This window comes from Physcomitrium patens, chromosome 10 (assembly GCF_059467195.1).
Source record: "Physcomitrium patens ecotype Gransden chromosome 10, ASM5946719v1, whole genome shotgun sequence".
In the NCBI taxonomy this organism is placed as follows: Eukaryota; Viridiplantae; Streptophyta; class Bryopsida; order Funariales; family Funariaceae; genus Physcomitrium; species Physcomitrium patens.
Genome location: NC_143419.1, coordinates 11,640,934 through 11,655,616, shown reverse-complemented (window position 1 = coordinate 11,655,616; position 14,683 = coordinate 11,640,934). Strand labels below are relative to the sequence as shown.

The 14,683-nt window shown below is 38.5% G+C and overlaps 2 protein-coding genes across 2 annotated transcripts; one reads left to right on the top strand and one right to left on the bottom strand.

Annotated features, from left to right (window-relative positions):
• Positions 1–1,549: 1,549 nt before the first annotated feature.
• Positions 1,550–7,748, bottom strand: LOC112287980 (uncharacterized). Its single transcript, XM_024531685.2, has 10 exons — positions 7,120–7,748; positions 6,017–6,190; positions 5,550–5,891; positions 5,045–5,321; positions 4,168–4,708; positions 3,623–3,724; positions 3,250–3,431; positions 2,951–3,071; positions 2,731–2,799; positions 1,550–2,581 (listed from the first exon to the last, which is right to left on the bottom strand). The coding sequence occupies exons 1-10, from the start codon at positions 7,544–7,546 to the stop codon at positions 1,835–1,837; spliced, it is 2,982 nt and encodes a 993-aa protein (XP_024387453.2). The 5' UTR covers positions 7,547–7,748; the 3' UTR covers positions 1,550–1,834.
• Positions 7,749–12,502: 4,754 nt separating this feature from the next.
• Positions 12,503–13,776, top strand: LOC112287377 (peroxidase 25-like). The gene is made up of 3 exons (XM_090253945.1): positions 12,503–12,676; positions 12,837–13,036; positions 13,179–13,776. The coding sequence occupies exons 1-3, from the start codon at positions 12,503–12,505 to the stop codon at positions 13,774–13,776; spliced, it is 972 nt and encodes a 323-aa protein (XP_090110071.1).
• Positions 13,777–14,683: the final 907 nt, after the last annotated feature.

Below are 14,683 nucleotides of genomic sequence, written 5' to 3'. Positions count from 1 at the left end.
TGTGTTTTCTCAAGGTTTTACATTTTGCGATTTGATAGTGTTAAGTTACTTCCGAGTGCCCTTGCACACTAGGATTTGTGGCTGTTCTTGTTCCGTCTGTCTTATCTGTGCGAGGTGAAGGATCCTAAGCAATTTGTCGCACATTTCGTAGGCCACTTCCCGTGGAAAGTTAGCTGAAAATTCTTTTATCATGTGACTTTCTTATCACAAACTTTTTCCTTACAAAGTGTTGTGAAGTTTGACGTGCAGTTTCAATTGAGAAGCACTCCTCACATATTCATTGAAACGATATTTGATACTGGCTTCGATCTACTGAAAATTGTAATACATTGGCTACATGTCCTCGAACAATTTTGTTTACTAAACCATTCCAGTCATGGCACTAGATATCACTATCATTTCATGGTAAATCCTCCATCACAACCATGAGTGAAAGTTGGTCATGATAATGAGATGATTATGAAAGAAGCTTCTCATGATATTACTATCATCTTTCATGGGTCTTGAGCGTTCCACGGCCGTGTATCGGTCTAGTGAGTAAAGCAAAATATTCTGCACAGAACACGTGTCGTACCTTGCAAATCAGCGGAGTTTTGTGCAACAACGGCACCTTCACCTTCAGAGCTTTGAGCTTCCTGGTGAACTAGTTTCTTCACAGAATCTTTGGTTAAACTTCCAGCAACATTGTATTGGCCCTACACCTGAAATATTGATGAACTTCGAAGTTGAACTACCTGTCCGCACACCTTCTTTTGTTTCATGCATAGAGGCCCTCGTACAGAATATTCAAAGCAATCTTTTACCTTTCTATTCCACTTTCTTGTACTCAGGAGACTCCAAAGCTTGCGCCTGCTTCTTTAAAATATTCTCATCTCGTTGAATTAGCCTATTCACGCCAAAGATCAATGTAAATTCCGAACATTGACCCTGCCTCTTCTACGAATTACTTTCATTGAGTCCCGACATTGAATGTTGTCTAAATATCAATCTGGATATATGGTTAAATACATGTATTTGTCTCCGTTTAAGCGGCTACTTTTTGTTCATAATATACACCAGTTCACTTTTTACTCCCTAAGGGTCCTATGAGCCTGGCAGCTTTTCTGTAGCTCACATTTTGCCCATGTCGGTGTAGTGAGGCTTGGTCGGGATGAGGAATGACCTTGACAATAATCTAAACCGAGTTCTTCAGAAGTGGACTCAAAATGGTGTTATATTCCTGTGGGGAGTAGCAGTGGTTTGTTGGATGATCATATTGAATTGTGTACCCGAGCATTAAGCTAACCTTTCATATTGGTTGTGTTCTTTTCACCCTTTGTTTCCTATTGATCTTCAGGGTGCAGTCGTAGAATTCATTTTCATATTTGTCCCAAGTTAGGACATAAGACCAGCAGTTCTGTTGCTAGTAACAATGCATCGAAAGTCTTGGAGGTTAGTTAAGCTGGGCTGGGAAGATTCCAGCCTCGTCTTTTATCCAACACCTACATTTATACATTGCCTCAAAGTAGCTAAAGATAAGACACGCAATCCATCTAATATGAAATCAAAAGCCTTGAAAATGCTCTCGAAATTAAAGACACTCGACCAAACCCCACAACACTTATGTAAAAATCATATGTTTTCAAAGATTTCTACAAATTCCATCACTACTAGCGGCTTCCTAACTTGTTTCTACAGATGAATGCTTTCTCACAGGTTTCAAACCAAAGTCGAAACTTCATGCTTTTCAGCCACATCGCTGTTACGTTTCTAGAATCATCTGGTGCAGTATAATGCTCCACTGATTTTTCAGAATGAAACAACGGATTGCCTCTGATGAACTTCAGCTATGATATTAAATTTGAAAATCTATGGGCTTTCCAGAGCTATCCTCATCTGCCGCTTCAAGTTTTTGTAACAAAGCGGACTTGGGTGAACGTGCCTTCTTCGATATCGATCGCCTTTTCTGTGGAGCAGTAGACTGTTCTTCAAGCATTCCAGTCTCTGATGGATGATGTATTAAGGACTTAGACGATGCTTTGGAAGAAGACTTGCGTGACTTCCGTGGTTTAGGAGATTGTATTTCCTCACCAGAGATAGTAACATCCTTGGATTCTAAAATAGTCTCAGTCTGAGCCTGAACCTCACTTACAAGCTTTTCAACCTTCGTTGTAAGCTGCACAACCTCATTTTCTATATCACCTGCAAGCTTTTCAACCTTAGTTGCAAGCTGCACGACCTCATTTTCTATATTACCTGCAAGTTTTCCATCCTCTGATGATTTAAAAGCGGAAGACTCAGGAGAAGACTTGGATAATGATTTGGAAGTAGACTTGCGTGACTTGCGTGGTTTAGGAGATTGAATTCCCTCACTAGGAACAGAAATGCCCTTCAATTCTGAATTAATTGCCGCTTCTGCCTGGACCTCACTTAGAGATGATTCTCGTGTGATGTTGGGACTAGCAATCATTTCTTCCTCTGATTTCGTGTCACTACGAGCCAAGTGACCAGTTCGTGTTACACACAACCACTCCCTGGGCACCAACACGTCCTCATCATTCTTACCACTTTTTGGAACATGCCATGATCCTTTATGAGATTCCTGGATGACCATGTAGTTACCAAATGCATTATCAGAAGATCGCACTTTATACGCAGTTAAAATCACGACAATAATTAACCTAGATCTATGCCAGTATGATGAGCCAAAAATTATTTGATGACAAGAAAGACCAATGCAGAGACTTGTACCTGAATCACAGTAGAGAATGGCGGTGGCATATGAAAAACAAGGCCCTCCCTGTTGATCGTATAACGAACCTGAAAACCCGTGAAGCAACTCATCGTGTAAGTAAATCGCTATAATCTCGCGGTCCTAAGCAGAATAAAGTTGAAACGGGATTGCAGCGTTGGAGTTAGCACTGGAAGAAATCAAAATGTCGTCGGATCCAACAATCCATCAATCCACTACCTGATGGCGTTCCTTCCATTTTGGGAAAAAATCATTTCCTAGAAGGGAAAATAAGTGGTCTCGCATCTCATCATTTGTCACAAGCACACACCTGAACCGTACTGCTGCATACAGCCAATACCTGCAGCATGCCAAGCTCGATATCAATGATGGAATCACTACATTAAAACAAACGATTATAGTTGAAACTTCGTCCAGAAGATGAGCAACCAGCCCACGATGACGTTCATGAGCCTCTGAAGAGTATCTGCTAGCTGTTAACGAAGAACAAATAAGATGAGAAACATGTTCACACATACCAATCATCGTTGGACCCAGTCGGGGTGGTATAAATGGAGTTGTTTTCCTTCCAGTTACTAAGCATCCTTGCAGCAAATGAAGAATCTGCTGGTCCGCCTTTCGTTCGTCTGTGATGTAACAAAATAAGTGGTTCTCTCTTCAATCCTAACCTCTTTTGAATCCCAGTCACCACGCTGTTCAGCTGCATAAAAGTTTGAGTTGTGAGATCATGCGATTGAAGATGCACATAAATTATCCGCATGCCATCATGTGGAAATTCACCTTATGATACCACTGTTGTCATTGGCATTGAATCAAAATACTACAAGATAATCAATTTAAACCTTCTAAGCAAACTGCACAATATCCTTGAATGATCACTATCAAATCTACCTGGTAGAAATTAAAGCCGCCATTTGGAGTATTTGAATTGTAAAGACCCACATTAGCTCCATCCACAATAGCATCAAAGGGTCCGTGCCGATCAAGCCATCCCTGTAGGAAAGTTCACAAATAATATCCAAAACTAAGCGTTATTATCCTCAGACAAATTCATAACCAGCCTGCAGGCAACTAAACTATAAAAATACGCAACACCACGGAATAATCTTGACAATATTCTGCCACGCTTTGGAAGCAATTTGTACTTTTCTGTGAAGTGGATGATCACCATCTCAGAATCCCATACAAGATGAAAACATATTTTATATGGAAATTTGTGACATTCAAGACGCAACATGTTATCCCTATTAAACCCCCCCCCCATCTCCAAACAATAAAATAAAATAAAATAAAATAATGGTTACCAGTCTGCTCTTAAAACACCAAAATTCTGAGCTACAGCATGGAAAAATAATTGTATCAAAAGCTCCAGACTTAGCACTTCCAGAAGACAGATTTCAAAACGTAAAAATAATTTCTGTGAAACTAACTCGTACTTGGAATTTCTTGAATTCGTTGTTTTTAGCCTCTCGCTGACACGCCATCCTTGACAAAGACTGCGCAAACATCTCTGTTTCCTGTGGATCAAGGTCAATTGTAGCCAAAGGCTCCCCACATTCCTGACAAACACCGTGATCATCAACAACACTGGACTTAACTTCCCAAGTGCCCCTCCCGAGCCATCCTAATCCATGCCACCCGCCTCCACAGCTTTCAGTGGCTTTCTTAACATACTCTGGACCTGGAAGATGTTCCCAATTTGATTTGCCAGCAGTTGCAGCAGCACTGCTTGTGAACCATTGCTGAATCACCTCCACAGCGGATGGAGAGACATCCCTCACTGTTGTCCGTAAACGATGCAGGAGAGAGTACACTTTGTCCTCAAGCCCTGCACCTACACTTACCTTCAACAATGCTTCTAGTTCACTTTCTTCTAGAGCGACACCACTTTTTTTCATGTGGTCGTCAACCTCGAAAGCCTTCTTATGATTCTTCAATTTGCAATAGGTGTATAAAGCTGGGGCATATGACCTTAAGCTGCAGCAACAAAAATAAAGTCAGAAATCACAAAACTACACATAGTTCTAGGGCACATACATTCCGTAGGAACCTGGGCACTTGAACGTGATCAGCTTGCAAATCTATCTTGGCAACTAACTCTTCAATAATAATAAGAAGGCACATGAAAAAATGGAGTTCTAAAAACCCCTAATTTGGTAACCTCACAGTATATAGAATGAGGTGTATGCAACGTATGCAGCCTAGAAGCACTGGTTAAACTATGATGCTGCTCGCATCCTGTAATTCTATGCATTTAAATCATTATTAAGCAGTCTGTAGAAATAATTGTGAATCGAGGCACACAACGTTTACCGGGGAGACAGATTAGCTTCTGCCATCTGCTTGACCATATCAAAGGCAAGATCTCCATCCTCCTTGGCGACAGCAAGTCGAGCTACGGCAGTAAACGTGGCTTCGTTTGGAGGCACACCTTGAGATTTCATCGCTTCATAAACCTCAAACCCTCGTTTCATGTATAAAATCCTTTGCTCTTCCTCCAATTTCTTTGGCTCAGTAAGTGCCTCATTCTTGGATTCGACTATGCCGCTAAGATCAAGGGGACCGCGATTGTGATTCACCTGCTCACTCCCTGGTACACATTTCAGTTTCGTGCACACAATCACTATTATCATCAAAGACGCCCAATAGTCTTCTTGGCTTAACCTAGAGAGCCTACATTTGTAAGAAATGATACTAATAAAGTATACTACTTTAAGTAAACAGAAAATTCTGTAATTGCAGTAAATTAACAACCTACGACAAGGGTGATTGCTACACGAGATGATTAATTGGCACAATAAAGTGAACTTTTACTCACCTCGTCTTTCGTTGCCACTTTTCTGCGGCTTCAACGAATCAGTTGCAGCTGAGGAACACAGGTATAGTATAATGTTGTAGTTATATTGATTAAAAGCTATTTTGCCTTCCTTGCAGGTTTTGTCGTAAATCTCTAATGCCTGCTTCACATCTGCATGTTTTGAGCACATATCAAGCGCTCTGCGAAGGTCCTGCTCAGGTGCATATTGTTTATTCTTAGCCCGGGGCTGCTTGCCACCCTTTGCATAACTGGAATCAGGTGTTCCATGATTTTTGCCATTCTGAGCCATACTTGTTTTACTATCAATACGCACATCTCTTCCATCTGTACCCTGCACCCGCTCTTTGAGACATGCCAACTACAGTAAATAATGCATCAAATGAAGAGGTACCCAAAAGGTGAAGTACCAAGCTGTATGAATTAACTCATGTATACTACAAGTAGGCAAACAGACAAAAAGGGTATACCAGACGATTTTGCTCGACTACTAGAATTGTACGAACGGCTGCTTGAATGCTGCGCTCGACCGCTATGCTCCGGCCTGGACCTGGGAGCATCGAATTTGGACCTGGGCTTGCCAAAGTTTTGCTTAGTCCTGTGGCTTGAGTCCTTGTTGTCCTCTGTGTTATTGTTCACATTTCCTGAAATCACACGTGAAAATCTATAACAAACCATTGATATTCCATTGGTTATGTACTGAGATGGTCTTTCATATCACGAGTATCAGACTCATCGACAAGCTACATAGTAATTCCTATTAGTGCCAATTTCGAATTGTATAGGGAGGTGCGCATCGCCAATGACGCCCAAACAGATAATGGATCCGCAAAACAGAATCATTCCAACTCCCAGATATGACCTACATCAAGCCCCTAAAACCCTAAAACCCTAAACCCTTCAACTAAGACCTCGCAAGTGACGCAGCAACAGCAGTAAGCGGCACCATATATCTCAAATACTATCGAAAAATGCAGGTCACAACTCTCTGCACAGACAAATACACATCGGCTTCTCATACAGGAACTCGAAGTTCGAATGAAGTATGCACAAAACCCAATCATTTTGGGAACAAAGCATCCAATTTCTTCAGCAGCTTAGCATGACAAGGGACTCCAGAAAACCCTTGCAGCCGCATCTATTAAGTCATGTACTTGGATAATTCAACGGAAATTTAAGTCAACTCCTTTCAATATTAAGCATCTCATTTTCTTATGAAGAAAAGATCAGGTGCGGCATAAAACCCAGGAAGAAACTCAGGAAAATTGAAATACTCGGAATACTATAAGGTGCTCAGCTACCCAGCACTCTTTGGCTGACTCTTTCGTAATTTGAGGCTGCGAAGTGTGCGCTGTAATTAGATTATCATTCGCATGTAATAACTCACCAATCTTATCCCATCACAATCCAAAGCTCGAATTGCCCGTCACAAATTCTTTGTTTGAATCCAATGTACATTCCGAAAACAATGCACAAACAACTCTCAAAGCTTAAACCCTGCTATCTCCTCCAACCTTTTCGACAAGTGAGGAGTGTGCGACCAGGATTAAGGATTCATAATTCAGACACCTACCAGCAGATTTCGAGGGCGAAGATCTTCTATCAGTCCTCTCTTGCTCCATACCAGCGCCCTTGACTGAAGCGGAACCATCACTTTCTTTGGTCCAGGAGCTGCCAACAACACCATGATCTGTCCTGGAGTTTCTAATGCACGTGACTCCACTCCGGGCTACATCCCCCACAGGCCCGCGGCCAAAACCACCGTAAAATCGCATCCCACAACGGACGCTAAACATCCCTACGCGTCCAGGCACGGCCAAGTAGCCCTGGTCACATGGTCGTCCACATATCTCCACCACAGACGAAGCTCTCCAAATGGGAGTGCATTTGCTAGCTCTTCGAGCTGTGAGGCATATGGTGGAAGGGTAGGGGAGAGGAGGCAAGAACAGAGAGTGCAGCAAGCGGTAGCTGGGCACGGGACCCATCAAAGCAAGCTCCATGCACCATAGCCCCAATCCTGGGCTGCAGCACAACAATGAGACACAGTGAGACACGAATATCTCCCACAAACCATAAAATCTCAGGAAAGAGACGAAGTTCCCACCCCACTCGAACTCCCGGAAAAAGGCCCCGTTCTCGCGGGAACCGGATGTGAGGGATCCAGATAAGGTTTCCAACTCTGCTGCTGTTGCATACAGTGCTCTACCGAGCTCGCTCTGTAAACCCATCACCCAAATTTTCCATGCCCCAGATTTTTGTAATATGGAGCTGATGCATCACCGACAGGGAATGCTGGTTTCATGGTGTTTTCAGTTTTGAAAGCTTCGGCACCGATCTGTGACATGATAGTGGATGGAACAAACATGTGCGTTACATGCAAGCGCTGATTTGGTTGCATGTGTCAGTAGCCATTTGTTGTCCCTTGGCAACCTTGACCACCATCCGCGATGGATCGCCGGCACTACGGTTAAATCTTAAACCCAAAAACCCCCGCTTTGGACATGGGGACTCAGTGTCCGTGGTACATCCGTCGGATGAACTCTAAGCACCTAACATGCTCGAGATGCCCCTGCGGACTGCTACTGGATCAACAAAAATATAATATAAAAGAATCTTTTATATAAAACAGTTTAGGAGGGATAAACCAAAGGAAACAAAAACCTATCTCATTGTTTTCATCAAAAGTGAAGCACTAATTCAACTTTTGATCAATTAAAGATCAAAATTTGCATGTTGTTGTTGTAGATTGCAAAGAATAGCATTGCAAGATCATTAGGAGTGGAGTTTGGAAGTTCCCAACAAATAAATAAATTAACCCATATTTGTCGTTGTCTACTTTTTTTTGTGGCCAACAATATGGGTTTCCACTTGCATAATATAATCTTTTGAAGTTGGTCACATCCTTTACAATGCCATGCAAGTAGAAGGGGGGAGGAGATTCTTCATTGGAGCCCCATCATAATGCTCCCCTCTTGTTTCAAAGTTTTGTTGATGTTTGCTGAATATTGATAACTATCTAGTTTAGTCTCACTCTTTGCTATTTTTGGTGGCTTGGGATTGGTTGCAAGCCAAGGACAAGTATTAACAAGTATCAAATTTTATTGACAATAACACTTGAATTATTGAGTCAACAACACAAATCATTATATTTATATTTACTTAAATAATGGAATGCCTAGATTTTGTTGTTTTTGTCATCTTTGTGTTCAATTTTTACAACCTTATGTTATGTATTATTTCAAAGTTCTATTAGTGTTGTCTTTAATTTTTAAATGTTTGAATTGTTAATTGTTCAATACAAATGTGTTGTCAATTTTGTTTTGTATGTTTTGGATTACTTTCTTTTAATGGATAATATATTTTTATCTTGTACTACTCTCTCAATTTTAAATCTTCCATTAATATATGAGTTTCAAATCTTATTCTACTCTATTATTATATGCAATATTTTAAAATCTTACTTTATTCTTTCTTTGTGAAACAACATAGATGGATTTTGTATTATTTCTCTTGAAAAGATATGTTTTTAGATCACACACCATACTTTTTGATAAAAAAATAGATTATAATATTGCACTTCCTTCTTTTAAGAAATAATATTTTATTTTTTGTTTTTGTAAATTTTGCAAATTAAAAAGACATTGACATTACAAATGACTTTTTTGTAATAGCATATTCTATGTAGATATATTTTAAAGATTGTGACTATTGGAAGTTGGTACAACAATGTAAACAAACTTATGTAGAGTGTTTGCATTTTTACATTTCTTTGCAAGAATTGATTGCTATTTCATCTACAAGCTAATTCAAATCTTAAGTAGCTATAGTGAACACAATCTATTAGAGCTGTCTATGGATTTTTGTCAAAGATATCATCCAAAATTATGCTTTATTTCTATAAAATGTACCTATGATAAAATAATTTATGATTTTATTCACAACTCAAAGTACAATTTTAAGAGCTTTAATTGCAAAATACAAACTCAAGATTTTGAACAAGAAGTTCTATAAATTGTAATTATAGATTTAAGATTCTTAATTTTTAATCTATTTAACATAATATACATGTATATAAATAAATATATATATATAAATATATATATATAAATATATATATATATATATATATATATATAATCATAAAATAATTATATTTCCTTCAATTTTTTATCTATAATTTATTTCATGAAAATTCTATATTAAAAACTTATTCTTTCATATTTATATGATATATTTATATCTTTAGAATTTATGAAAAATAATGATTTTTTCTAATCATTAATGCATGATCTTATTTATAAATATATAGTTAATATATCACAAAAATGAAGAAATTAAATTCTTAAACCATATTAAATAATATATATTAAAAAATAAGTACATTATATGTAAAATAAATAAATAATACGGTTTTTAAAAATCTTATTAACACTGAATTAGATAATGTTTATTAGTAATTTAATTTTTATGTATAAAAGAACTTAAATTGACATATTCTTACACTAATTATTATAAGAATAAAATAAGAAATGCTAATTTTAAACATATTTTCTGTATAATTGGAACAAATTTTTTTTTAGTATTTTTATTTGACGTTCTATCAATGATTTAATAAAAAAAAGTTTAATTTTCTTATGATAATAAATATTAATAATTTTTTATATCTTTAAAATAATTGAATCTTTCCAAAATATTTTTGTCCGCATCAATTTTGCTTAGTTTATGTAAATTATATAAAATTTGCTAATTATTTTATATACTTTTAGTAAATATTATACTTTCAGTTATTTTCTTATGGTTTATTATATTTTATTTTTACTAAGGTTTCTCTCTCTCTATATATACATATACATATAATTCCTATTATAAATTAATATATAAATATTTTTATTTTTTAGATTTATAAATTAGTTATTTTAGACTAATTTTTATTTTATATTATTAGTATAAAATTTGAAAAGAAATAAAGATATTTTACTAGTACAAAATCCTCTTATTAGTTCAATTAATTACATTAGTTTGGTTTTAATTAAAAGGTTTAGGTAGAGTTATATTCTTTTTTTAATTTTAGAACTATAAAAATTTAAATATTTTAATATCAACTCTAGCTTTTATAGCAAGTTAAGTACTAAATAATAAATGAGATGTATTAGAGACAACTCATATTATTTTTTTAAAATCTAAATAAAAAATATTTCTAATTAAACAAATTATTGGTCTAATGTATGATAATTGTTATTTTTTATTTTACATCTCAAAAATAACTAACTAAAAAAAACTCTTTTTATTTTTAAGTTGTCAATTATTTCGCATTCCAATACTCTTATAGTCTTATTTTCTGACAGCAATTACAAAATAACTGAAGCTGAAGTTTTATTTTAATCAAAAACTCACAATTTTTTTCTTGATAATTCACTCCCTAAAAACTAATAACCTCCAACTTTTAATCAAAATTTGGGGCACAAACTTTGTTATATGATGCATGATTAATAATCTATAATATCTGATAGTTGAATGAATTTCATTGGCTATCACAAATTAACTCATGTAAGAACTGATACAATAAATTAAAACAATAAGAGAAAGAACAGAAGTGAATTAGGTGAGCAGAGGATTGGATACATGAGTTGATACTAATTTACAAAGAACATGATTGTGTTTCATTATTTTTGCAAAAAAAAATGATTGGTGGACACCCCCTCGATGAAAACTAATCACATGATTTCATCATAAGTCAAAATTAACCAATTCAATATCCTATGATTCATTTATTGAATTTACCACTTGCTAATGCAAAGGATGATAATACTTAGCTAGAAGACAACTGTATAAGAACCCGTATTAAAGTGGATCCATAAGTTAATACAAGTAAAAATTTGAACCAAAAGTTCATTAATTAATTAATTATTATTTTCTTAAGAATTGTATGATACATGATAAAAAGAGAATAGCATATTCTATGTGAGTGGAAAATACACGTACAATCAGAGTCCTCCCGACAACACTGTATTGTTCAACACCAATATTCCCATATGCTCATTGAGAATTGAGACCGTGTGTCAACGTGATTTCGAGACTGAAATGAGAGATTCAATTGCATGTGAAGAACTTGTCAGGGGGGGCTCCGAGCATCATCCTCTTCAGCTTCCGCGAGTGCTAACTCGCTAGGGGGACCGCCGCCCTGAACAGCAGCCGCTCATGAGTTCAGGGGTCCAGACAACATCTGCCTCTACTTTTCTCGCGCATGACTTCGGACTGATCTTATACTGATTAACCGTCGCCTCTCTCCACTCACTGCTCTTTCCCGTCCCGGCTTCGCCTACTCCCAAACTTTTGTGACGCCACAAACGAACAGTGTCTGGTACGCACACGCGTCGGCCTGGGATTTCCTTCGCACACTCGAATTGGTTATACTCTCAGCCTCCCCGCTGCCACGGCGGTCTCGTGCGCTGACCGTGGAATCGGAACGCGCAAAGCTCGTCACCCGCGATGCGCCGTTTTCTTTGCATCCCGAAACGCTCGACTTGTCCACTCCCCCAACACCACGCGCATGCCCATATGAGAAGCAGCGCCCGTCTCTTCACAGCCCACACCACTCTCACCTGATCGACCTCGACCTTCAGCTCGGTCAGCACTCTCGCGTTCATCCCTCCGTCGGCGACCGACGACTCCCGGAGTTTCTGCAGGAAGCGAAAGCGGATCCACGTTGAACGACACCCCAGTTCAACACAGCGAGCGAATCAAAATCCAGTTTCGGGTATCAGCAGCTCCGAGTTTCCGAAGCTCCTCCGTGCGCGTCTTATTCCGAGATCAGCGCTAGATAGCCACAAACTCGATGCTGTACATATTTCCACCAGCCCATCAGTGCACCGATTCTTTCTGGTACGATGGGGAGGTGGGCCTCAACGGGCTTCCTGGCGATCTTCATCACGATCGCCATCGCCATCGCCATCGTCATGAATTTAATCATCCCAGCAGGAGCTCACAAGGGACTGGAGGTCGGGTTCTATCGTAACAGCTGTCCCGAAGTCGAGACCATCGTGTACAAGTCCATGGCTCAATCCTATAAGACAAACATGACCGTTGCACCCGGAGTTCTTCGGCTGGCGTTCCACGACTGCTTCGTGCGGGTGAGAGATCGTCGTGCTTTGTAGTGCCCCAGCCAGCTAGAACGACTCGCACGCACTTGAGCTGAGAAGCAACGGGTTTGTGATTGCAGTGTTCCCGAGTGATCTTCTATACATGTCTCATACTGTGACTAAATCATCTTCGTGTGTGGGGCTGCTTCAGGGTTGCGACGCTTTCGTGCTGCTAGATGGACCGAACACAGAGCGAAAGTCGGTATTGAATGGCGGACTCCATGGCTATGATGCCGTCGACGCCGCAAAAAGGGCTACGGAGAAGGCTTGCCCAGGCATAGTCTCAGCCCCGGATGTGTTGCAGTTCGCCGCCCGTGACTCAGTTATACTGGCAAGCTATCCTCCTGACTTGTGGATGTGAAGGTGGCAGTGCGTGTGGATCCATGTTCCGTCGCTGCTCGGATGTCGATCCCCACCTTGGCCTGATCGCACACGAGTCGCATTGAACGATCCCGGAGCACATCACATCCCATACTGTGCGGTTGATTATCAGGCTCTCGTTTCTGACCTGTGGATCGCGCCTTGCGTCTCCAGACTGGAGGCTACCGATGGAGCGTGCCCGCTGGGCGTCTAGACGGGACGATTTCCCTCATCACGGAGGCAACGGATGTGAACCTAGACCTTCCGAACATGACCCTGTCTCAACTCGTAGCAAGGTTCCGGGAGAAGGGCTTGAGCGCTCTCTAATGGTAGTCCTGTCAGGTTTCCACACCATCGGAAAAGCTCCATGCCTTACATTCGACGACCGCGTTCAGACGAACCCGGTAGACCCAACTCTAGCTCCCAGCTTCGCGGCGTCCTTGAAGAAGCAGTGCCTGTATGCACAGATCACTTCGACCAAAGTGGCCCTGGATTCCACCCCGCGGAGATTCGACACCCAGTACTTCAAGGACATCATCCAAGGAAGAGGCGTGTTGATCTCGGACCAGGAACTGCTGTATGACTCGCGCACCGTAGGGGTGGTGCGCGCCAACAAGGGCAGTGCGTTTTACCGAAACTTCGGCGAGGCGATGGTGGCGATGAGCGAGCTCGGGGTGCTCACAGATGGTTCCGGCGAAATTCGCAGACAGATCGACCAAGTGAACACGTAGTAGATAGGGCAGTCCAGGATACAAGACTGCCCGGACGTAGAGAGTTTCCACGTATTGTGGAGTAGAGAAAACCAATTCATGCACATTGGACTTAGATTTTTTTTTTTTTTTTTTTTTTTTTTTTTTAAAGACATCGATTTACATCATAAATTTGTTGATAAAATTGAATATTTTTTTTAGTTTTCGACTTAATTAGAAAAGAACGTGAACAATTTCAATTTATTAAGATGGATTCTTAGATTTTAAATTCTTAGTTGTAATCATTTATGCATTTTAAATCAAAGAATTTCAATCAATGCATATCCATGATTATTATCACAAATTACAAAATTGATTGATCAGAGTAGAATATTTATTTCTTCTGTTACTACTTATAAAAGAATACTTAATTTATCGAGATAAGTAATAAGATACTTTTTGTCTTGCTCTATTGATTTTCATAACGGTTACAATTAAGGCATGAAAAATAAATCATAGATAAATTGCATAAATTTATAAATTATTGATATAATATCAAATATAAAATAATTAATAAACTTTAGTTTCTGGATATTTTAAAAAATAATTGGAATTTTTATTTATTGTTTTATTCTTATAATTATTAATGCAAAAATTTATCACTTTAAGGTCTTTTATACATAAAACTTAAGTTTTTTTTAAATTACTTAATTTAGTAATAATAAGATTTTAAAATATTTTATTATTAATTTTTTTTATAAAAAATGAACTCATTTTAAAATAATTTATTATCTTATTTTTTTTCTTATAATGGATTAAAAAGCTAATTTAGTCATTTTTTGTGCAATATTGATAATATATTTATTTAATAAGATCATGCATTATTAATTAGAAAAAACACTTATTTTTTAAAAATTCCAAAGACATAGATATATTTTATAAATATCAA

What these genes read in the sequence shown, in the direction of transcription:
- LOC112287980 (XM_024531685.2), bottom strand. Translation starts at nt 7,546, where the DNA reads ATGGAGCTTGCTTTGATGGGTCCCGTGCCCAGCTACCGCTTGCTGCAC. An exon ending in AAGTGGCAACGAAAGACGAG is followed by an intron (nt 5,322 to 5,549) that starts GTGAGTAAAAGT and finishes AATGTGTACCAG; the next exon opens with GGAGTGAGCAGGTGAATCAC. An exon ending in ACTGGGTCCAACGATGATTG is followed by an intron (nt 3,072 to 3,249) that starts GTATGTGTGAAC and finishes GGCATGCTGCAG; the next exon opens with GTATTGGCTGTATGCAGCAG.
- LOC112287377 (XM_090253945.1), top strand. Translation starts at nt 12,503, where the DNA reads ATGAATTTAATCATCCCAGCAGGAGCTCACAAGGGACTGGAGGTCGGG. An exon ending in TCCACGACTGCTTCGTGCGG is followed by an intron (nt 12,677 to 12,836) that starts GTGAGAGATCGT and finishes GGGCTGCTTCAG; the next exon opens with GGTTGCGACGCTTTCGTGCT. An exon ending in GCAAGCTATCCTCCTGACTT is followed by an intron (nt 13,037 to 13,178) that starts GTGGATGTGAAG and finishes GTTGATTATCAG; the next exon opens with GCTCTCGTTTCTGACCTGTG.